The sequence below is a fragment of the Macrobrachium rosenbergii genome, chromosome 48 (genome assembly GCF_040412425.1).
Source record: "Macrobrachium rosenbergii isolate ZJJX-2024 chromosome 48, ASM4041242v1, whole genome shotgun sequence".
NCBI classification, from domain to species: Eukaryota; Metazoa; Arthropoda; class Malacostraca; order Decapoda; family Palaemonidae; genus Macrobrachium; species Macrobrachium rosenbergii.
This window is the reverse complement of record NC_089788.1, coordinates 8,969,236-8,995,501: the sequence shown is the minus strand read 5'-3', so window position 1 is coordinate 8,995,501 and position 26,266 is coordinate 8,969,236. Positions and strand designations below refer to the sequence as shown.

The 26,266-nt window shown below is 36.1% G+C and overlaps 1 protein-coding gene across 3 annotated transcripts in view; it reads left to right on the top strand.

Moving 5' to 3' along the window:
* Window positions 1-26,266, top strand: part of LOC136831246 (1-phosphatidylinositol 4,5-bisphosphate phosphodiesterase epsilon-1-like) — a 417,095-nt gene that overhangs the window by 363,596 nt on the left and 27,233 nt on the right. For all 3 annotated transcript variants that reach the window (XM_067091302.1, XM_067091301.1, XM_067091300.1), the window contains 2 exons: window positions 23,584-23,733; window positions 24,718-24,816. In XM_067091302.1, coding sequence (XP_066947403.1) covers window positions 23,584-23,733; window positions 24,718-24,816 — 249 coding nt within the window. The remainder of the gene's footprint in view (window positions 1-23,583; window positions 23,734-24,717; window positions 24,817-26,266) is intronic.

Sequence of the window (26,266 nt, the reverse complement as noted above, 5' to 3'; positions counted from 1 at the left end):
TTGGGGCAAACGTCATAATGTTTCGCGCAGTCATGAAAGTCAAAAGGGTAAATAACTTTTATTTTTATTATATGTCAAGATTTTTTTTTTTTTTTTTTTTTTTTTTTTTTTTTCTTATGAACTTGCATTACATGATTAAATTTTAAAGATAACAAATAGCTATTTTCTGAGTCATACCGATTGTGTCGAAATTCGTTGGCTCCATTTTTAATGCATTATATTTTTCTGAAAAGAAATTTGTTCGTCATTAATTTCTCTTATTTTCATTAGTAATCTTATTGTTTTTGTCGTTATTGCTGCTGTTGCTGTAATAGTCATTGTTATCGTTGTTATTGTTTCAGTTATTGCTATTATGATTGTTGTTGTTTATGACACATGATATGCTGTTAAAAATTCTTTTTATGTGCATCATTTATTTGTCTTTTAGCCTCAGTCTGTTTTCACAGGATGTTGTAGTTTCGTCAGTCTATCAGTCGATCTGTATAACGATATCTTGTTAGTGCCTGAATTTGTTGGGTTTTCCTGAAGGGTAAAAAATTTTATGCCAAATAAAAAAAAATTGGACATGTACACACACACACTATATGTGTATATACATTAATAATTTATATATACATATATGTATACTGTATATATACACACACATATATATATATATATATATATATATATATATATATATATATATATATATATATATATGTGTGTGTGTGTGTGTATGTATATGTTATACACACATCTATATAAACAAATATATATCCTCGCCTTTACGCAACGAACTTATTCCTAATCAGACCCATTAATGCCAACATGAAATGTTGGGAATTAGGTCTTGATCGGCCCCTCTTTTTCCCTTGAAAGCCGAGCAATTGACGAGATTCATTTTGTTTATAGAAGCGTGCATGTCAAAGCTTTGAAGCAAACATAGAGGGAAGGGTGGTAGCAGGAGAGAGAGAGAGAGAGAGAGACTGACTGACGCACACGTGTGGAGATATGTGTTTCTTTGATGGCCGTTTTTCTCTATAGTGGGATTAATGGGTTGTTGAATACATCTCTGATCTGCCTGTCTAAGCGTCCGTTCAGGCCGCATAAAGCTTCAGGTAGATTTATGGAAGAGGGAAAATTGCGTTCTCCCTCTGTCAGGTTTTTCTTGCACATATCGTACATACATCCCCAACACACACACACACACACACACACACACACACACACACACACACACACACACATATATATATATATATATATATATATATATATATATATATATATATATATATATATATATATATGAAAGTCTTTTCCTGTAATACTACAGTGTAATATGAAAATAAGAAGGCCCAACGTCTAAATAGTGTTTTATGGGCCTTCTTATTTTCATATATATATATATATATATATATATATATATATATATATATATATATATATATATATATATATATCTTAATCGTTCTGCCTTCCTCTGCTATTAAACCTGGATTTGCGTACTGGCAAAGCGTGCATCCAAACCAATGTAGAAACGATACACCCCGTAGGGGGGTAGTGCCTTCAGTGCATCTCACGCGGTGCACTGTAGGCATTACTTAAGGGTCTTTGCAGCGTCCCCTCGGCCCCTAGCTGCAACACCTTTCATTCCTTTTACTGTACCTCCGTTCATATTCTCTCTTCCATCTTGCTATCCACCCTCTCCTAACACTTGTTTCATAGTGCAACTGCGAGGTTTTCCTCCTGTTACACCTTTCAGGCCTTTCTGTTCTCAATTTCCGTTTCAGCGCTGAATGACCTCCTAGGTCCCAGTGCTTGGCCTTTGACCTAAATTCTATATTCCATTCCATTCTGCAGAAAAGATATATAATAGGCAACTATTTTTCATTCGTATTTCCATAGGAATTGGGTGATGTTTGAGATGGCGTCATTGCAGTCAACCTGTTTGTACAACGCAGGAAGAGCAGCCGTTAATTTTACAAGCCACTGGGTAGGACTTCATTCCTTATCCAGGGCAGCCTAGGATTCTTAACCTAGATAGGTTTTGGTAATCCTTATTCTGGATAGGCTCTGTGGATTCTTAGCCAAGGGATGATCCTACGATTCTTATTGTGTGGTCTCTTTGGGCTCTTATGCTGGTAGGCGTCTGCAATTCTTACTTTGGGTAGGTCCTTTTGATTCTTAGGCCAGGCAGGCTCTTGAAATTCTTCCTTTGGGTAGGCTCTTGTGATTCTTAGCCTGAGTAGAGTCTTGTGTTTCTTACTCGGGTACACTCTTTGTATTTGTAGGCTTGGCAGCCTGCTGTGAACCGTACTTTGGGTAGGCTCTTCATAAGATTCTTAGCTTGATACTTTTTTTACATTCATAGCTTTTGTCATTTTAACATAATGACTGATGACTTCGTCTTCAAAAGGAGCTAGCTCTGTGGTGAAGGGTTTTTGAGAAATGCATATTTATTTAGTAGTTTTGCCACGTATCTTATGCCTTATAACACTGGTTTTCAGTAATCTCCATATAAGTTCAGTAATTCGTGACTCATCTTTACTTTTATGCTAAGTAGCATATGCTTTACACATCTTGTCTGTTTTCTTTTATAGAATCAACAATTTTCCTATTATACTTGTATCCAGGAATAGAACATAATTTCATGCTGTTCAGCTGCTGCGTTTATAAGAGATGTAAATGTGTGCGCCTACTGTGTAAAACTGCAAATTTTACCAAAGTTGAAACGTTTTCAGTCGCTCACATGTAAATAACACTAACTGGCGTTCTTAGGTAAAGCAACCAGGTCATCCTGAAATATATCATCATACCTCGGAAATCCCATCAACTATTTTGCCTATTGACATTCCTGCATGAACCCTGAAAATGTCATTATTAATGGCCACCTGACTTCGAGGTCGAACGATAAATTAGCAAAGCGAAACGTGGGTTCCCAACACCGTAGATTTTAAACACGTGGTTCTCAACCTTTTGTTACCACTCCCCCCTCTCAGAGTTGGCCCTTCCCTCCACGCCCCCCTATGAGTAAAATTCCCTCCCAGATTTAAAGGGAAAAAAAAAGAGAAAGAAAAGGTGTTTTTATTATCTTGGTAATGAATTAGTGTTACTTGACACTGCTTCTTAGCGACTATTGTTAAGAGAAGAACGAATATAATTAGAGAATTTTAAAATTTTCCCTAGGGCTCGCGCGCCCCCCCCGTTTGAGAACCACTGTTTTAAACAGTCTTGTCCCAGTTGCGGAGTTCCGAAGAATGATGAAGTTTCCATGCTAAATTGAGAGAGATGGCTGTGGTCACGTTACCGCCCCCGGAAACTTTGGGAAAATGTCTCTGGGAGGAGGCGAAAGTTGAGGACTCAATCCTTAATCTGTTTCGGATACTTCCTCAAACGACGTCATTCTTTCGAACCTTTTTTTTCTCTATTTTTTTTTTCTTGAAGTTGAGCATGCGTCTCTTTTCATATATATTTTTTTATTATTTTCTCGTAGCTCAGGTTTTTCATAATTCGTATCGTATAACGTTAACTTATTTTAAGATGTAGTAAAGGTCTTCCACTACTTATGCTGTTAAGACCACTGATTTCCTTTACCAGTTTTTGTCTTGTTATTCGGGCCTGGGCTAGATAAGGGGATTGAGGCTTCTTTCCCAGCGGCCTTATTTTATAATACACATATATATACTGTATACATATATATTTATATATACTGTATATATATATATATTATATATATATATATATATATATAATGTGTGTGTGTGTGTGTGTGTGTGTATAACTGAATCACGAAAATATGGAACGTGATGAATATATAAATAAAGATAAAGTCCACGAAGGAAACGGAAACACTGGAGTGCTGCGAGGGCTTTCGACGCTAGGTCCTTTACTTAGCAGCACTCCAGTGTTTCCGTTTCCTTCGTGGATTTTATCTTTATATATATATATATATATATATATATATATATATATATATATATATATATATATATTATATGTATATATATATATTTATATATATATATATATATATATATATAATTATATATTACCTTAATTATATATTACCTGAGTGTGTGTGTGCGCTTAATCGCCTAAGTACACACATGTACGTACGTATGAAAAATGCAAGTATGACAATCTTATTTTTAGACTGGAAAACAGACTCCATTGCCTCACAAAGAGACCAACTGCAGACAGCAAAGCAGACACATCAAAGGGTAAAGCCAGCGCTCTTCACGGGTATGTAGTTCAGGGAACTTTGCCCCGTGTTGCGTAATCCGAAGCTGGATGGCGATTAAGAGTTATTCCCGTCTTTTCGCTAAGGAAAAGAACAGCAGTGTACCGTCTCTGGAAGAGTTGCGTCGAGTGTCTGCCCAGTGCTCTTGCTCCCTGGAAAGCAGTTCAGACTCTCTCTCTCTCTCTCTCTCTCTCTCTCTCTCTTTAATTATTCTTTGAGTTTTCACCTTATTTATTTACTTTGGTAAGTTAAGTATAGTCTGCAGTCTTATTTTCTTAACTAATTCCACTGCGAGGTTTTCCTCCTGTTACACCTTTCAAACCTTATTGTCAATTTTCGTTTCAGCGATGTATGACCTCATAGGCTCTAGCGCTTGGCCTTTGGCCTAAATTCTATATTCTGTTCTATTCTATTCTTATTAGCTAATTCCATCTCTGGCTTTTTTTTGGGGGGGGTTCATTTTCCTTCAGATCTATACCGGTTCTCAGATAACAGCCAGAGCAAAAACACCTGTATTTAGGTCTGGAAAGAGATCTCTGTAGTGTCTTGCTGTTTTAAAAAATTTCCAGGACGCATATTAATTTTTCATGCATAATGAACAACTTTTCAGACTGTTTCACAACACAGTATTTGCAGGATGCATATTTGCAATAGGCATCTGCCTTCAGTCGTTCGATAAATCAATTGCATAACGGAAAAAGTACGACTAATATTCCGTGTTCAGTTATTTGCCTTTAATTAGGAGTCCGGTTTTTTCCCTGGAGAAATTAGACCCACTGTCATGGCGAAGCGGCCTTTTCACTTTTAATTAATTCATTTCTCCTTTTTTGCTAATTGGAATTTCTTTGTTTTTGTTTGCATTGTGCGACCAATTCTTTTATCTCTTGCACACGCTTCGCTCTTGGCATCATTTACAGCTGAATGTTGTTTCGCTGTATGCATTATTTACAATTATTTGTCGGCGCTTTTTATTTTTATTTGTTTCTTGAATGCCGTGGAAATATAATAGTTTGCCTTTTATTTTTTACCCGCTCTAGAGCGATGTTTTTTGTCAGTTAAGTGGTTTATAAGTGCTGTAAAGTTGTTGCCGTTATTTATGTTCCTGGAAAAGTCGTCAGCTTTAGGAATATCTCTCTCTCTCTCTCTCTCTCTCTCTCTCTCTCTCTCTCTCTCTCCTTTATACTCTGAAGAAATATTGAGTTAAGTAATAAATATTAAGATTTTTATTTTCAGTGTCTTCTCTTAAAAGGAATCAACAAGTGAAATAATTCTCTCTCTCTCTCTCTCTCTCTCTCTCTCTCTCTCTCTCTCTCTCTCTCTCTCTCAATCTTATACTCATTCAAAGGAATGAGCAAGTGACTCAGAATGTTGAAATATTTTCCTACGTCTATTACACACCTTAATAGGAATCAGCAAGGGAAGGACGCTCTCTCTCTCTCTCTCTCTCTCTCTCTCTCTCTCTCTCTCTCTCTCTCTCTCTCTCTCTCTTATATTCATTCGAAGGAATAAGCAAGTGGCTCTGAATGTTGAAATATTTTGCTACATCTGTTATGCACCTTAATATGAATCAGCTAGAGAAGGAACCCCACCCCCTCTCCTCTCTCTCTCTCTCTCTCTCTCTCTCTCTCTCTCATACTCATTCGAAGGAATAAGCAAGTGACTCTGAATGTTCAAATATTTTGCTACATCTGTTATGCACCTTAATAGGAATCAGCTAGAGGAGGAACCCTCTCTCTCTCTCTCTCTCTCTCTCTCTCTCTCTCTCTCTCTCTCTCCCCTCAATGTCCAATGGCTGTAGCGATCCTGTGGCGACAATAAGTGGGGCTGAGCTCGGTAGCTTCATGGCGCCAGTCGCCCCCAGCCTCGGCCCTTTTGCTCTCCTTCAGTGTCAGTAAGGACGAAATCATCACCTGGCGTCGCAAAGGGCCTCGCCCTTAATGGCATTTCATCATTCTTCTCCTTCTTCTTCTTCTTTCTTTCTTTCTTTCTTTCTTTTTTCCGCTCTTTCTTTGTGGGAGGAATGGCTGGGCCGGGAAGGATTTCTTGAGAGTGTCGAAGGACTGGAGAGGGGGAGAGAGAGGGGAGGGGCATGTCTGAAAAATAAAGGGCTGTGAAAAGAGATTAAATGACTGAGAGGTAAAGAATCGTTATGAATAAGGCGTTCTTATGAAGGCGTCCTGATATATTATACAGTGTGTGTGTATGTATGTGTGTATATATATATATATATATATATATATATATATATATATATATATATATATATATATATATATATATATATATATATATATATATATTATATATACAGTATATATATATGTATATGTATATATATATATATATATATATATATATATGTATATGTATGTAAATAATTTTGTGAGTTGTTATTTCCCATCCCAAGATTCCCAAATTCTAGACCATGTGTGTTATTTCGACCGAGGGAAGCTGTGAAATGTGGATTATTTTTGTTGGTAGTTTTCGGTTTGAAAGAAAACCATTTAAGTGTGTATAGAAAAATATGTAAGAATGTAATTTTTTTGTAAAACTTTCGATTCTAGATATTTGTAAAAAGATTACTCTAGTCCTTAATGTTTAGTTTTTCTGTATTATGCTGTACAGCAACTTCCAATTTGTTCTGTTTGGACTAACTCCTGATATAGATCACGAAGTTAATGCCACCATATGCTGGAAAAATTTACACATACAGTACAATATCACAGCTTTTAGCAGCTTGATGCATATTTATATTTATCTTCGATTTCGATTTTGCCAGGTTTTATTTCTTAATTTTTTTTTTACCTGACATTGGCTGGAGCTGATCGGAGATTTCTATCAGACAGGGAGATTCATATAATTGGAAAATTATATTGGGTACAAAATACCTCAAATGTAGACAGAAATATATAGAATGTAATTCTTAACATAATCAGTAGTTGGAATAGTAGGTGCAGCAGCTAATTTGTTACTACTTCACACATTTACATAAGCGTAAATCGACAATCCTCGAATTTGAGGAGTCAACTTTTTCATTTTTTTTTTTTTTTTAAATTTCTAAGCTCTGGAATTATCTTCCTGCTTATGTGTTCCCTGAGCGGTAGCCGTTCTTCCTTCTAGAGATTGATGATATGTTGCATTCTTCATGGTTAAGCCTGATCTCTCTCTCTCTTTTTTATGGTATTTACGGTCTTTAGATAGGAAGAATCCCACCATCTAACATTAGAACTTTGATGAAGATCCAACGATTTACAGAAAGAGATTCCAGGTCTTTCCAGAATACTTACGCCAACCTGGCTAACATAGATTGAAAAACATCAACACCTCCCCCTCCCGTCGTACAACAGTCCTGCATAAGATATCCGTACGTCTAGAAGGATACTACTCACTGACGCGCCTGCGCAGGGAGACGCAGAAGGATGAGGAGGAAGGGGGACCTTCAGTTTACGGTGACCACCTCTTTGGCGAGGTGACTCCGGCGTGTTCGCTGCTCTGTGGACAGACATTTTGCGCGCGAAAACCCCCAGAGGGAGAGAAAGAGAGAGAGAGAGAGAGAGACACGGACAGTGTTACCAATATCCCAGTGGTGATCGTTGTTCTTGATTATAATTTTTTTTCCAAACCAAAAGTTTTTTTCTTCTTCGTACATATTTTTTCTTCCCCTGTAACGCTAGAAGTATTTTCTGTCGTTAGTGAAGTTTTGATCTGGTGCTTGTCATGGAAAAGAGGGCAAAAAGTTCCTGCAAGGTATAGAGACAGCGTGAGAGAAAAAAAACTTGTTCAAGACGTTGTGTTAATTTTTTTTTTTTTTTTTTTTTTTTTTTTTTTTTGGCTGGTCATAGTTCGATGGTTCGCTTTGGTAAAAATGGACAGAGATTCTAGAATCGGCATGCGTAATTAATAATAATAATAATGAGTGTTCAGCGACTGTGTCGTGAGTGTGCTCGTCAAGTCTGTTGTTTGTCGTGTCTAGTTATGCGCGCTGTTTGTTACCTTGACCCTCTTTCTTCTTCCTCTCCCCTCGTTTTGCTAACCTCGTTCGTCCCCTCTGTGATGCGTTTAGCCTCAAGGTACCTCCTCCCCATTTCCTCCCCTCTCATCTCCCCAGCCCGTCACCTTCCCCCCAGCTCTACCCCAGCACCCATAGACTATCTCATTTGAAAGGGTAAATCGTATACTATCTGTAGTTCTATTCCTGGAAACTGGTAGTTTCCTCGTGTTCAGTTTTTTCTTGTTTATTTACTGTTTTGTGTTGTTATTTTCATTGCTCCACCGTGTTTCGGTGTCTGTGTCATGTGCGTTATTTTTTTTTTTTTTACTTTATTGTTTTGCATCCTGATTCTTTCTTGAAATGTGTGGTTAATGTGAGTCCTGTTATCTCTGTTAATAAGTTTTCCGTTTCTGTGTGTGTGTTTATTTATTATAAGAAGTGTCACATAATACTAATATATGTTACTATAAGCAGATCGTAATAAGAAACCTCCTGCCAATTACTCTTTACATTAGAAAATCGCATAAAAATATTTGCTCGCCTTTCGAAAAAATAAAAAAAAATATTCTCTCTCATGGTAAACTTACATTCATCTAGCGAGCATCTTCAGTCATGTCGTGAATGGCATTATGCTATTTTAAGCCCGACGAGCAAAAGAGAATGAAAACATTTCAGAATGAAAGGCTGCACTGCGGTAATTATGCGTTCGGAAAAGGCTCTAATGATTTACAGTAATTGTCCCTAGTTACCATGATACGCAGTGAAGCTCCTTGACACAGAAAATACCCTTTGTCTGTTAGTCTGTCTGTCTTTTGCTAGTGAGTTAGTTGTGTTCTCTATTCTTTAATTTGAGATGTATGTTATTGAATAATCTTGTTTATGGACGCTTCGTCACCCACAATTTTGGTTTGGGTATAAACAGGTGGTTTCAGCGTTGCCACATTTCATATTTTGACAATTTCGTTTGTTATCTTGCTTTTGCCCTTCGTATTTATTTATTGATTAGTTTATTTATTTATACACTTTTGTAATTAGCGAATTTATATTTCAGGTTCTTTCTTTTGTCAAATTGTTTGGAAAATCACACGACATATGAATGACTCATAAACAAATTTTCTCATTTTTTCCTTCTAAAAGTTTATTGTCTTTGAGCATTGTCATTAAGGAAAATAATTAAACTTTGCTTCCTTCTATGCATTATTTTTGTTTTGTATTGTGATTCCGCTATCATCGACTTGATTGTTATCATGACTTCACCTATATTTGAACATTTTTTCCTTAATTGATCTTAAAAATGGATGATTTTTTTTTTTAGCCTAGGATGTATAGTAATAATATTATCCCCATTAGCATGTGCACGTTAAATCCTCCATTTTCTTCTGTGATTAGATATTTGATCTTTCTGTGGCTCTATCAGTTCTTGTGTTATTCCCCTTCGTTCATTCTGCCTTCTTTCATAATCTGTTTATTGCTTTTTCTCGTTTCTCAAGGGTTGTTTCTGTCTGCTACTTTTCGTGTTGTTTTATTCTTGATTTTCGTTCGTGGTGACCGTCTTTTTAATTGTCTAACTTTTTGGTATTATATTCAGTATATATATATATATATATATATATATATATATATATATATATATATATATATATATATATATATATATATATACAATATATATATATATAATATATATACATATATATATATATAATATATATACATATATATATATATCTATATATATATATATATATATATATACAATATATATATATATATGTATATATATATATATATATATATATATATATATATATATATATATATATGTACATATATACGTGTGTATATATATATAATGTTTTAAAATTTTCTTCAGGAATTTTTTTCCATTCTTTAATTCCGTTTTTCTCAACATATTGCGTTTTAATGCTTAGTATCAGAACAAAACTTAATTTTCCTCCATTCATTCCATTTCTTACTCAATATTTTTTTCTTGTCAAGTATTTTTTAGATTTTTACAGAAATCGATGTAAACATCCAGGGATTTTTATACATTATGTGCAAGTGCATGAATGTTGCATGGATTATAGACGTGTATGAATATTGCATGACTGGTCGTAGGCATTTGCATACAAAATTTTCCCGTGCGTAGACGCTTTTAGTGTGACGTTCACTGGTGTTTTTATGCAATTATTTTTATCAGAGTTTTGCTAAGAAAATGGAAGTGTTGCATGCAGTTGAACTTTATGTGGTTTTATCAGCTGTGTACCTTTTTATAAGTGACACATTTGTATACGGAGTATGTGAGTATACTCTGTAAATGCGCTAAGAGGCTATTATGTGTATCTCTTGTTTATTTATTTTTTATTTGTGAAAATATACTACAAGTCTCTTGTTACACTTTTAAATTTATGTTTTTTCACACATTTGGGGCTCTTTGTTTTATTTACTTTTTTCCATCATTATTATCAATTATTATTATTATTATTATTATTATTATTATTATTATTATTATTATATTATTATTATTATTATTATTATTATTATTATTATTATTATTATTATTATTATTATTATTTTCACCGCCACCCTACTTTCCCGAGCAATTGTCTAATGATTGTTTTTTAATATAACTGCTGCATCAACACTGTTGACTTTATCAAAAATCCTATCTATTTACCATATAAAATACTTTATTTAAGTCGAGACCGAGACGAGATCTGACTGTTGGTGTGTCGACCTATTGCAAGAAGTGCAAGGCTGCAATGAGTGTGAGGTGACGCCAGTCAGGTCCAGTCAATACTTTCCGTGGTATTTGTTAGTTTCTTTCTGATTATTGCTTCGGTACGTTTGTCAGTAATCTTTATTTGCATCTCCGTCCAGTAGGTGGCATGAGAAGCGTTCAGGGCAAAGGCATATGTAGATGACACTGCCCTTCCTTAAATCCTCGACGGGGGTAGCTGGGGTATTCCATAAGAGTAGATGGGCAGTCTACAGTGCTTATAGGAAATCGCGTTTTTCACGTGAATGGGCAGGATTAGTAGGGGCGACGTTCTCGTTTATGATGTACCTTTCATGTTACTTACAGAAAAAAAAAACTACACATAAGCAGTACCGACACATCCACATTGTTGCTGTAACTAGACAGAAATTAGTAAATGACAGATTCTAACTCTGCAACTGACCACCATCACTTGTCAGTCATCGAAGCGCGGCACATCCTGAGAGAGCGGCCTTCACTGTGTCAGGAAAAACATCGTTTCCTCCTTATGCCCTTTTGAAAGAAGCCCGGTGCCAAAACAGCAGGACAGAGGGACAATTTGTCCGAGCAGTCGCAACCAGGCAGACAGAAGCATCCCTTCCTGTGAAAGTCGACAAGTCACACGCAGATGTTAAAGGTCGACCAATCAACAACCAGCTCCTCACCTCCTTGAGCCATACCTGTAGTATATAATGTACTCAAGTCAAATATTTCAATAATTATACCGTTCCCCCAAGAGGATGCACAGTTGCTTGAACGAAACTAAACTTAATGTCCGGTGGAAATTTGTTTCACTCGCTTCCTGGTGAAGAAAAGTGTATTTTACGTCGAGTAGAGAAGATTCTATACAGAATCAATGGTGTCGATGGAGCGGTTATTTTTAACGAGACATAAATAAAAAAAAGACTTTTCCTAACTATTCAGTAATTGAAGCTTTACGAATTACATTTTTGATTTGTGATGCCATTATCACGCTTTTGAAATTGACATTTATTATTTTTCAACTGTCAGATGTGCTGTTGTTTTTCATTAGTCAAATTTGATTGTGCAATATTTTGATTTAAGTATCATGGTCCCCTCCCACTCCCAACATCCAGCCCTCCCACCCCCAACATCCAGCCCTCCCACCCCAACATCCAGCCCTCCCACCCCCAACATCCAGCCCTCCCACCCCCAACATCCAGCCCTCCCACCCCCAACATCCAGCCCTCTCATGTTTCTCTACAGTCTTTTTCCCAGTTGTAAGAGAGCTAATGGTCCACATTCTCTCTTCTCTCTCTCTCTCTCTCTCTCTCTCTCTCTCTCTCTCTCTCTCTCTCTCTCTCTCTCTCTCTCTCTCACGAGGCCTATTACGGACATTATAATCTCCGTTGAAGAGGCTTAGACGTCTCTTAGCTAATAATCGCTTCTTTCGCCATTTGAAGACGCCAGTTTCTAACAGTCTTCTGAAAGGAGTTTTCTTAAAAGTTACTCTGCATCCTTCGGTCGTTTTGGTACCATTGCAGATGCGGATGTAGTGTTATATTTATATTACCATTTCATATCTTCTTAGTGCATTGCTGTATTTTAGTCATGTAGAAGGGAGTAGCTGTATCGATAAGCAAGAATTTTTTCATCTTTGACCGTCTTTACTGTGTTTGGTTGATTCTTGGAATCTGTGTTTGGTTGATTCTTGGAATCATTGTATGATTGACTCTTGGAATCTGTGTTTAGTTGAGTCTTGAAATCTGTTCGGTTGATTCTTGGAATCTGTGTTTGGTTGATACTTGGAATCTGTGTTTGGTTGATTCTTGGAATCCGTGTTTGGTTGATTCTTGGAGTCTGTGTTTGGTTGACTCTTGGAATCTGTCTGGTTGATACTTGGAATCTGTGTTCGGTTGATCCTTGGAATCTGTGTTTGGTTGATTTTTGAAATTTCTTTGATTGATTCTTGGAATCTGTGTTCGGTTGACTCTTGGAATATGTATCTAGTTGATTCTTGAAATCTGTTCAGTTGATTCTTGGAATCTGTGTTCGGTTGATTCTTGGCATCTTTGTTCCCCTGTGCCTCGGGTCTATGACATTTCTTCCTTTAGCTTCTTTCCATGGATGATATTAACATCAATTACTCTTCTCGCTCATTATCTACCTCGTCTGATAGATCATGCAACAATAATGGTTCATTGTTGTTACCCCATCGTAAAGGTATTATTTGTTAATCGGGGTCTACAAACACTAAAAGACTAACAAGAATTTTACATTGATTGGGAAGAGAGAGAGAGAGAGAGAGAGAGACTGTTGTAATTTAATTTATTTATTGTTTTAATTTAGCGGGAGAATGTGAATGTGGCTAAAAATATAATTTATAACAAATCGCACTTTTATGTTAGCATTTAGTCGAGGTTAATCAATGATTTAATGCCCCTGCAGTTCAACAGTTGACTGATTAATTTCCGATTTCCTTTTAATTTAGAAATATTATTTCTGGTATTCATCGCGAGTGATTTTGAAAATAACCTGGGAATAGTAGTCAGATTTTACTGGCATTATGAAAAGTGTAATTTGCTTAAATCATTGAAAAATTGGGTGTTTATATCTTTCAATAGTTCTATAATTAGAGCCTGGTGCTCTGTACTTTATTCACCTCAGAAAACATTATCAAAAAGGAATTATCGTCTTCGTCCAAACTGTAAGATCAGTTCCAAGAAGCGAAACTTGAATTTTGTGAAAGGTAAAACTACACTAAACTCCAGTACTTTTAAACCAATTTAGATACGCACTTTTGACAATTAAATGCCGTGGTCTCAGAATCAAACCAAGAGATCCAAGGAAATAAATGGAATAAAAATAAAACTTGATATGTAGAGACTTAAGGCTTTTCGTAGTATTGGTAGTTTGCTACATGTTTGGGAAAACGTCTTCTATATTAAGTTATTAGCATTGTAAATATGCTTATTGTTACCTAAAGAAAGTAAAAAATTTGTAAACAGATCTAGGTAAAGATGAAGAGACGAGGACACTGTCAGATCATATCAGAGTCTCGTTTTGTACAACACGATTGATTGATTCGATGGAAATATCGGATTCGATCATCCCTCAATCAAATGTCATCGTATTGACCGAATGTGGTTAAACTATTAAAAAAAAAAAAACTTGGAAATATGTGAAGTCACTGGACCTGATACTTAGCAGTTATGCCCCAAATCCTGGACATTGTGTGTGCATGTACCAAGGTGGGTTTTCCATGTTTAGAAGTAATTTTTTTTTTTCATCGCACCCATTTTTGCATGTTTGTGTGTGTAGAATTATGTTGGTGTGGGAATACTGTTTGTGTATTTGCATGGGTGGAATTTGTGTTGTCCAGTGGAGTTTATTGTTATCACTGCAGTTCTTCCATGTTGCCATTGAGTCTCTCTCTCTCTCTCTCTCTCTCTCTCTCTCTCTCTCTCTCTCTCTCTCTCTCTCTCTCTCTCTCTCTCTCTCTCTCTCTTCGGTAGTTGTTGTTGATGTTGTAACTTATACTGTCCATGTCTTAAGGATCTTGTTATGGTTTATACTATTCTTCCATGTGGCCATTAAGTCTCTCTCTCTCTCTCTCTCTCTCTCTCTCTCTCTCTCTCTCTCTCTCTCTCTCTCTCTCTCTCTCTCTTTCTTTGATATTTAATAAATCTTAATGATCATTTCAAGGTCGTTGACTGTAGCAGTTTTAAAGCCAATTTTTTTGTGACATTACTCAATTTATTCTTTAGACGAAAATGGAAAAAGCATATCTTATTTATTTTTGTCAGTCAGCGGAGTTATTGGATGTTCATAAAAGGGAGATGAGAAGAGGTGAGAGAGAGAGAGAGAGAGAGAGAGAGAGAGAGAGAGAGAGAGAGAGAGAGAGAGAGAGAGAGAGAGAGAGAGGAGTGAGGACGAGGAAAAATGTTTTGGTCTGAATTTGTATTTTTGCAATTGGATGGAAACCTATCAACAGATCCAACCAAAGGAAGGCATTGGAAGGGTTAGATGAAATTCCATCCCTCAAATAACTACTGAAGGCCTTCAAAGGATGACATGGGGGCTTTGGTGTGGTAACCCACATTGCGTCTTAATAGCGTTGGAGTTTCCGGAGAGGATTTGTGTGCAAAGAAATTCACTAAGTGCATTTTAGTGTGTGTGTGTGTATATTATATATATATATATATATATATATATATATATATATATATATATATATATATATATATATATATAAAATTTTGTATATATCCATGTATGTATATGCTTACAAATTCATATGGTTGACCCTTCCTTTTTTCAGCAAGTTTTGAAAGATGAGGCTGCCAGCCCCATGTCAAAATATGCGACCCTCTACAATCTAATAATAGATACATAATTCAAAGAGGTGGTCAGCTAACGTATCATGCTGGTATTGGCAATATATACAGTATGTATGTAATTATATATATATATATATATATATATATATATATATATATATATATATATATTATTGTATCTATAATATATATGTGTGTGTATGTATGTGTTATATATATATATATATATATATATATATATATATATATATATATATATATATATTATTTCTTTATAAGTTTAGTTAATTTTATTATTTGGTTTCCGGGACGTATTGCCTAGGGGACCAACGCCGAGCATTCTAAGGAAAATAATATTTTCTTAAGGTCTTTATTTTCATTTTTAACCTGTATTGCCTATATTGAGAAACCGATTCTGTAAAGTTTAACCCCCTCTCTCTCTCTCTCTCTCTCTCTCTCTCTCTCTCTCTCTCTCTCTCTCTCTCTGACCCAGGCACTCCTCTTTTTAAGTTGGGAAAAATTCAAGTGAGTGACAGGAAATAGGGAGGGCGGGTTGCCAATGAGGCAGGCCCTGTGTTCCTTTCGTCGGCCACTTTGGGCTATACAGTACTGTCATAAAAAAAATGTATGCTGAATTTTCCCAGAATTTTTATTGACTCTGTTTTACAATTCTTGAAAATTAAGTCGTATCTTTGTAGCTTAACCGAGGTTGGTAATATATTTGTTTCATTGATGAGAAGGGTTTCTTTTATTTTGCATGCCACGCGACAAATGGGTATTTGCTGTGATGAGAATCTTTTCCAGTGTAGTCTGGTCTCACGTGCTTTCGCGTATGTCAGTTGAAGTTCATGCAGCGAGATCTAAGTTGCAGTGGACTGTTTTTATTTAAATGGTTTCCTGAACAGTATCACTGAATGCAACCATTTCATCATCTCAAGCTCCCAAGAGGATTTTTATTAAATAATTGCCCACCCATGGGAAAAATATGTTGTATTAAGTTTGATTTCACTTGCTTTTCTTGATAGTAAACTCATCTCAACTGCTTTAAGGAGTTTTGCTAACATTGCATGATTTTGGGTGAATAGAGATTGGTTATGATTTTTGTAGTTTGGAAATTTCTTGTACGGGGCAATAAGTACACTGAGAGAAAAAATTACATGCTAAAACATTTGCTATTTTAGTGGTTACTGTACTGATATATAATATATATGTATATACAGTATATATATATATATATATATATATATATATATATATATATATATATATATATATATATATATATATATATATATATATACATATACATATACATATACATATACATATACATATACATATACATATACATATATACACCCGTATAGGGAACTGTCTTTCCTGTAAGCAGTTCCTATTAAATACTGATTATGTGCTTACACACACACATTATATATATATATATATAATATATATATATATATATATATATATATATATATATATATATATATATATATATATATATATATATATATATATATTATATGTATTGTGTGTGTGTTTTTCTTTTTGTGTGTGCTTGTATGTATACAAACGTGCACGTAATGTAGCAGATGTATCTGTAGGTCTTTTGATTCAAGGCGGATGACATGTTTCTAAATGGGTCTCGTTAAGCTTCTATTAGAGAGCAATTACCTCGCTCGATAATATAGAAAATGCTGTCCCCTTAATGAGATGATATCCCAGATGTGCATTAACCACCAGCCCATTGGTTCCCTGTGATCATTGGAATTACATTTCTCCCATTAGGGCAAATTTGAGACGCTAATTACTCGTGGGTATTTATATTAGATTAATCAGTGTGTGAGGCCCTGCTTTTCATTCAGAGCCAAGTGCTTTCGGAGAAGTCATTTGAGGTTGCTTTGGTCCTTCCTGTGTTTGGTTCCATTGGATGTTTGTGTGTTTTGACAGTGCATCATTTGCTTGTATTTTTATATAGTATGAGTGCATTCCTCCATACAAAAGTCTCTTAAATATTCAAAGGGCAGGTTGAAGAAATATACATTCATATTCACGTTCAGACTTTCACTTCTGAATTGGGTCAGACTTTTTTTTTTTTTTTTTTTTTTTTTTTTTTTTTTTAAACAGAGAAGCATTCAGCATCACTTTAGCCTCCCCCGTAACTATTACTGCATCATGCATCACTCGGTCTCTTATCTTGCATACATTATCGCATTTCCTGGATATCAGTGTCATGCCATTCAAACCCCTCTTCCATTCAGTCAACCCACCGCTTGGTAGGCTTTTAACCTGCTTAAATCCAAGTCTTCTGAATTATACAACTTTACCGACGTATCATTTTACACTTTCCCTTTTGTGACCATTTTACCACATCTTCCTTTTCTTTTTATCAGACCTACATTTCATGTTTATTCAACACGCCTTTCTACTGATTATGAAAGCAGTTCACCTCGACAGCCTTCACGGTTTAGCTTTCATCAAGATAACTTGGTTCAACAATTCCTTTACAATTGCTTTCATAAATTCCATTCTTTTCCAGATCGGTGGTCAAGTTCTGCTACATTCATTTCTTCCTCTCTCCCATTTACCCACGTAGTATTGCTCTTGATAACATTTACTTGTAGAATTTCATCTATTACAAACGCCTTCAAACTACTTTACTTGTCTCTGCTGTTTCTCTTCATCAGCAATTAGTGACTGTTTTTTGCTACAGTTTCCCTGCCTGGACCAACTTGAACACTACGCACTAACTGCCCCAATTTCACAGGCTTCACGTTCATCATATGAACTTAAGACATTACCTTGTGCACCATATATCTTTAAGACTGCTCTCCTCATGTCGTCTTCATTTCTGTCATGTACGGTACAACCCCAGCGCAAAATACCCCCCTTCACCCTTCGAATTTCATACACAGCTGTTTAATAATAAACATTCGATCCTTGCTCTCTCTTTTATCTCGACCCAAACTATCTTTCTCTTGTCGAACTGTTTTTTTCTTTCTTTCGTTCTTCCATAGTGAAACCCTCACTTACATCCTTCCGCGTATGTGGGGTAATCTTATGCCCTTGTAATAGCTGTTATTTTATCAATTACGTTTCCCTTATACGTTATTCCTCCTATCCATTCCCTCGGGATCTTTCCCCCTTCGCGACATGCCCTACTCACTCTGGTCACCCACTCAGGACCTCACCCACTATGATGCCGAAGCATGTCACTTAAAGTTTCAGTAACTCCTGGCCACTCTTCATTCTTCCCCATTTTAATTTCTCTCATTAAATCCTATAGTCTTTTTCACAGCTTTATCAATTTGAAATCGACCCTTTTCAACTCTTGTATTTAGTTTTACCTGTCTTGTGTATTATTCATTCAACATCTTTGAAAGAGTCACTCATCAGCACAGTACTTTATTTCCTTCACACAACTCATTCTAATCTCTTGTTCCTTAGCATAATCCTCCGGACCAAAGTTATGTTTTTATACATACATGTAATGACAACCATTTTTCCAGCGCTTGGCCATATACAAATATAGCATGCAGAAACAATAGGGACAGTACAAAATACATCCAAGTATAATACCTTTGGTTTATATATGATGGTGACGATAGCTTAAGCTAACGTTCTTGAATAGTAAATACGGCAAGTCAGGTACTAAAGAAGTTATATCATCAAATGATATTACTAACAAAAATGAAATACATTATTGAAAGTCATGAGCTCGTACAGATGCAGTATGCAGATACAACAGAACCTGTAAAAAAAGCAATTTAATAAAGATAAAAGTTGAACATTTAAACTCATAACATTACTAATAAATAAAATAATAATTCAATTGATATATAGTATAGTTACTGGATAGTATTCAAAGTAAGATTGGTAATAAAATACAATATAACATAATCAAAGCAAATTGTGAAAGAGAAAGAAAGTTATGCTAATGAGGGAATTAGATGATAATAATCATGTTATAACAATAAGCTTTGCTGCAACAACATTTTGGTTTCCAGGTGACAGAAGACAAATCTACCAGCTGTCATGATGTTAATCTCACACCTTACGCCGTCTCTTTTCGATACCACCTGTAGCTCATAGATCATTCTTGGTAATGTCTTTGAGATGGGAAGACATTTACAAATTCTAGGCAGTTATTCCCGTGGATCGTTAATAGCTTTTCAGAGTGTTCAAGCGGTCTGTGGGGCAGTGACTTGCATTGCGACTTTGCTTGGTTGCTGGAAACTTTTTCCTGGTGTAGAAATTAAAGCCATGTGATCGGCTAGCGGTTTTTTCCGTTGACAGTGAATCTGATCTTTTAACCCATGTGTGTATATATTAGAAATGCGGTGAGAGAATGACACTTTTAAAAAATCACAGTTCTTCGGAAGAGCCGAAGTTGCTTAACAACTCGTTACCCCATTTGACACAGAATTGTGGCCGTGGAGAACCAGCAACACAGTTTGCCGGTTAAATGTTAGGGCTTGTCTCTTACATGAAATTTCAAAGCGTTTCGGGTAGTTTGCCCTTGTCAGATGCTTTTGAAACATCGAGAAAACAAATGAATACTGAAGTTCCTGATGATAATAGTTTAGCAGTTCTTTCACGATATAGATGCAGGTGTCAGTTGGGCTGTTAGCTTTAAATCCATACTTTGAACCTTGAACGCACGGGTGTGTGTGTGTGTGTGTATAGTAGTAGTAGGGATAGGAAGTGCTCTACAAGAACAGACTCGAATATTTTATAGGAAATTCTAGTGGTTGCAGACGGGCGACAGTTACCTGGGTCATCTGCATCTACTAACTAGCTTTTGATTAGTGGTGGCATGGGGTGAACTATGAATATGGATTCTGGAAGAAATTCCTGAGCTCTGCACGCATGGAATAATCCAGCCAACAAAACGTAAATTACATTACTGGATGACAAAAATCGAATGGCCGGGTGATTTTATTTTATGTTGGATAAATTCTCATTGACGTCACTAAGGTTACCTGGTGTCATACGAATCTTATGCTTGAGTCTTGATCTTTTATGTAGTTCAGGATAACGCTTAAATGATCTCCCCACACACCGTTGAAAATGGTGTAGCCTTCTACTGTTCCCTTCCTGTTACTGTCCTTCCATTCATATTATCTATCTTCCATCTTGCTATCCACCCTCGCTAAACAACTATTTCATAGTGCAACTGCGATGCATTTGCCACAGGCGCCTTTGATCTAACCGGCAGTGCCTCAAAGCGAGTTTGCTTGGGTTCTGACCGACTCTCTCGCCTGCAGTTTTACCTCGCAAGTTTTTCTAACCCTGTATATTGCGCGACTTACTATGGAGTTGGTTCTGTTTAAAAGCAGTGCTGCTGTTCTTAAATCGAAAAATGGTATCTATATTGCGTTTGCGTATGTTTGTATATATGTATGTATATATATATATATATATATATATATATATAAAAGATGCATCGTTACCTTTATATATAATATATATATATATATATATATGTATATGTATGTATGTATGTATGTATATATATATATAGCGTGTGTGTGTATTAAAGATGCTCCGTAAATATTTAACTTACTTAATCGATCTGTTGTTTGTGTCCCCTCGCGATGCAAGTTCACTTGTCCATGAGGTGTAATTATATTGTTTTTAAAATATATAAATATATATATACAGTATATGTATGTATGTATGTATTTATGTATGTATGTATACACGTACGTATGGTGAAGGTAATAAATTACTCCTGGCTCATCCTTACGGCCGCTGATGACGAAGGCAAAAGGCAGATCGATGAAGTTAGTTGATGGATAACAAACCGTTTTATGAGGAGATAAATGAAGACATAATATGTTGGGGGTAAAAATCGATGGGGGGCTAAGAAGGCTTCCATAGAGGACGTCGACGTGTGCATGGGGGAAAAAATATAATACAGAGATAAAATATAGTGATAACAAAATATAGTGATAAAGTATAGTAATAATAAAAAAACAGTGATAAAGCAGGTGGGAGAAACGGTTGCAGTGCCTGTTATGACTTTGTCGACTTTCCGTTGTGAAACCATCACTTTTGTAGCTGTTATTTTTAGGTGTTTTTTTCTGTTGTTATTGCTTTAATCGCGGTTCTTATTATTATATTCTTGTTGTAAAAATTATACTGCTATTATCACAGTTCTCGTTTTCATATTCCTATTATAAATTAAGTGTCATATTTTCTTTAGGTTTTTATGATTCCATGTTATTGCGTCATTAGTGTGCTTGAATGTGGAGATGAATAATAAGCCGTTTCCCAAAAGCCTCTGCCACATAGCTTCTTTAACTTTGCAGTCACCGCGTAAACCTTGGCATATACAATTCTAGATCGTCAGTGACATCACATCAATACACCTGGGGGTTCATCTTCAGTGCGCCGTGACCCCCTTTAGTCATATAGAGCCGTCCACGTAATTTTGCGCCACCTGAATATTAAGTGCCGTCCATCCCTCGTATATAAATATACTTATATGTCAGTTTCTGTTTGTGTGTGTGTGAGAGAGAGAGAGAGAGAGAGAGAGAGAGAGAGAGAGAGAGAGAGAGAACACGTCTTTTACGCACAGGGGTCAGAAGGGACTCTTCTTCTTTAGGTAAAGGCTAGAACCCCAATCGAATATTGTGACCGTGCTCAGGGTTGGCACCATAAATCACTGGCATTAAGATGATGGATGTGGCCAAGGCGTTGAGTTCATTGTTTCTTTTGTATCAGCTCCGGACACCTGGCGGATGGCCTTGGCCAAAACCGATAGACAACGGCAGTAGACATTGTTCTCAAAGGTACTACAAGGACCTGTCTATCCTTTTGTGCATGTAGGCAGTGTATCCTCGAAGGACTCTCTCCCACATTAAAAGGTTAGACAGAATTTTTAAATGGTCCCGCAGACCGGGTCGTGAGTGATTGCTAAGGATCTTCCACTTGATGAATAGTAGGATAAACTGAAAATTGTAAATCAGAATGTGAGAATCCTGTATCAAATGGGAAAGTCGCAACAGTTTGAAATTTAATATAAGAGATGTGGACCGGACTTCAGTGCTGTTTTTAAATCACATTACAAAGAAATGGGAAGAGGAGATTGCAAGGGAGTAATGTGTTAATTAATTCAGAGAGAGCAAATGGTCTTATTAGAGCAGAAAAAAAAATGGACTGCCTGAAAAGCAGTGAACAGTAGATAAGTAGCCTACTTGCAATATTGAGGTTATAAGCAACATATTTGTAGTGGGGTCGATCTTAGCAGATGGAAAGCACCGGGCTATGGTGGAATCACAGTCGAGATGATTTTAGCTGAAACTGAAAGGACATCTCGTATACTAAATAGGTAGTTACACAGATTATGGAGGGAAGAAACAAATCCTGAATTTGAAATCCTAGGAAAGATAACAAATAAAGGTGACTTGGCTGAATATCGTATCTATAACTGTGATGAAAATATTCAGTATTATCATTCACAGTCGACCGGGGAAAGATATAGATGAAATGCTTAGAAATGAAGAAGCCAGTTTTAGAAAGGGCAGGAGTAGCAAGATCAAGTATTTGATAGAAAGATTGTGCAAGTGTATGAATTTTAAACTCCTATTTGATGGATTTTGTTGGTTAAGAGAAGATATTTGACAGCGCCATAGAAAAGTGTTATGAAGGAATTTGCTTCATTTTTGTTTTCCTCTTAAGTATGTAAAGTTTATTTAAAGTATCCATTAAGGAAGTAAATTCTCTGTAAATAGTGGCGTGCTACAGGGAAATGTTATGCTACCTTTGTTAGTTTGCCTTTCGCGTGGATTTATCATGAAAAAAAATTGGTGGAAATGGAAGAGGTTTAGATTGGAAATTACAAAATTATATTTCTCTACGTCTTAAAATTCACCTTTGACGTAGACATCAGAAATTTGGGTCGTAGCTGGACGCTTATCATGTTTAATTCCAACCACAAAAGACTTGTAAAGTTTCCACAAAACTTGCATAATCGTCCTGTTTTAAGTCAAAGGCATCGCGTAGGTAAAACCTCGAGGCAAAAATATGCCTGAATATTATTAAAACTTTTTTGCGTTATATTTTTCGTAATTTTTATGCGAGTATTTTTATTTTTTTATATTATATATTACATCTTATTAATTGCATTGCAGTTGATGTGCGGGCAGCAGTATGAGTTAACGCGCAGGAGTGTTTAATATTCTCAAAGCATTTTACCTTTCCATGTTCACTTTGCACAGCTGACCATAAAACAACCATACCTTAAGTAGGCTTTGATAGTGTTTCATGTTTGCTAATCCTCTCTGTCTTTCCTTTGTAGGAACAGAAGCGCAAGCTGTTCCACACGCCTCTGTACGACTCGGAGGTCGCCCTCAAAAAGCTCTACATCCAGACGGTGCGTCGTCTGCCCGCCTATTCGTGTAACCTCCACCACGTGAAGGAGTTGCTCAGAGGGAAAACCAAAAAGAAGGTGAGGATTGTGAATGAGTTGTTTTTATGAATTGAAGGGGTTTGTAGATTTTGTAAATATTCGTGGTTGCGATTTCACCTTTTGCGTTGTTCAGCTTAAGGGGTTTTACATTTTGTGTGTGAGTGTGTGTGTGTGTGTGTGTGTGTGTGTCTGTGTGTGATTCTGCTATTTGTATCGTAGGCATTTGTCAAATGATAATGTGAAAATTTGCTCGATTTTAAATACATAAGTGATGCAGTATCTGTTTTTAGTCCTTTTCTTTTTAGGTTAGTGTAAAGTTGTCACAAGCTTATTTTTATACAGTAATTTCAGAAATTCTCCCCCCCCCCCAATGATCAGGTATTTGTGCTTGTAGGTGCTAAAGTCTTTAATCAGAAGAATATACATCCGTTAACTCTTGTACTGTACTGGCAAACTTGATGGGGAATCAGAATAATTGGTCGATATTTTATGATGCAGAAAACATCTATCATATAATGAGTTTCCTTGAATTTTACCTTCTTTTAATGAGGAGGTCACCTGTATTGAAAGTAAAGTCTTTGATGATGACAGTATCTGGCCATTTTGTTCATTCTTAGATTTCCTGCAATTTTGTTATTAAGAAATGTTAACGATAGCTGAAGAGATACGTACTGTAAAAATATATATTATACATATGCTCAGACTCAAGTATTGAGGGATTCTTGTACATTGTCCGTGAAAAAGCAACGAATTAATGTTGAAATAAGCTTTGAAGTAGTGCGTTGAATTTTGTCTGATCATAAACTTTGCTGCGTATTTGAGCAAACGGAAGTATTATAATTTAATCTTCATTGCAAAATCAAAACAATTCATTACGCATTTTAGCGGCCTTTGTGACACATAAAGGGGTTAATGAAGTCGTAATTTGGTGGAAGCCACCGTAATTAAAAGTTTGATTGCTCTGTTTTCCCGCGAATATTGTGCATTTTTAATCATTTCATAACCTTTCTGTTGTTTTTCCAGGCTTCTCGACTCCTTGGTATAGGCACAAACAACATCGTTCTGCTCGACACTAAAACGAAGATCTTGACCAAAGCTCAGCGAACCCACGACTTGATACAAGTAAGTGCCCGTCTGATTAGGTCGGTTCTTTGACTCTCCCCTTTTAGATGCGATTTAAGCTACAAATATTGCAATATCTTTTGGTTTGTGCATTCTGTAGTTAGCATAGAGAAGCTTCTTCTGGACAGAATTATTGCTGCTTCTTTCTGGTGTGTGGTATATTAAATTCCCATTACGAGTTCAGTGTGGGACCTGGAGATTTTGGCTGTGGTTCTGGAATACGGTTTTGATTGGTTATCTAGTTTCATTTAGAGTCCAGCTGTACCAGAACCCCACAGGTTATTCGAAGGTAGAATCATGAATTCATAAGCAACGTTGTTGTTTGTTGCAGTAAATGCATTTTGTTTGACGGATAAAGTCGTGTTTGTGCATTGCTCCCGAGCCCTGCTGGCTTATAAGGGCAGCTTAATCTACAACATAGACATAGCTCTCGACTGCTTGACTGTATGCTGTTACCATTTCTTTGTTTGCGAATACGAGAGTCGACCTTATTTCTTCATTTCTACTTCGCTTATTTTTCCTAAGAGAGAGATTCCCGTAATGATTTAGCTCACTTAAAAAAAAAAAAAAGCTTCGTTTCAGGTGCGTGCGCGTATTTTTGTAGGGAAAAAGTTTTGTATCATTGCGCGAAAGCTATGATAAATAAATTAATCTAAATTAACCTAGGAAAGACGACCATTTGCGTAAAATTCTTTCGATAATGAGTTCTTTAATTGCAGGTGCAAATTTCCCACCGAATAAAGTTTTGTTACTTACTTGAGCCGTTTATGGACGTGGAAAATAGTTCGATGCTTTTACTAGATATTTTTTACTGGTTACCAAGTATTATCAAGTACAGTATTGGTTTAGATGCAATCATATTCATTTTCGTTTACCTGGACATGTTTGGTCGTTTATCAAAATTATGTCTTTGGATATTTTCCTTTTTTCTGTGTAGCAAAAAGTAAAGCGAGAGTCGTTTTCTCGACGTTTGATTTCAATCGATTAATGCCTCTGCTGATATGAAAAGTGTGAAGTCCATTACATTCGTGATGGTTTCTCTGATATGAAGGGGGAAAGTTATGATTGCCCAGCAGAACCAGTGAGGATTTACAAAGAGCCCAAGTTGAAAGGCAGGGCGTTACTAACTTGTTGTGCGTGTTTTTGGTAACTTTGTTACTCCCGGAGCTTGTATACATATACATAATTGAAGCATTTCATAGGTGTATGTGCGGGTTATATATGTGTGTGTAGAAAAGTATTGTGCTACAAGCCAAATGGACGCTAGTAGAAAAAGCAGCCCAATACAGAAGAAGGAAATTGAGAAGTAAAGTATAAGCTATGAAAGAGAAGTTACAAAGAAAAAATAAGATAAATTCCATCAACCAGTAAGAAACAACAAAGCAAAATAAATGAGAGAACAAAATAGTAAAGCGAGACTCAAATCGACCCGCTCAGCCATAAAACGTTT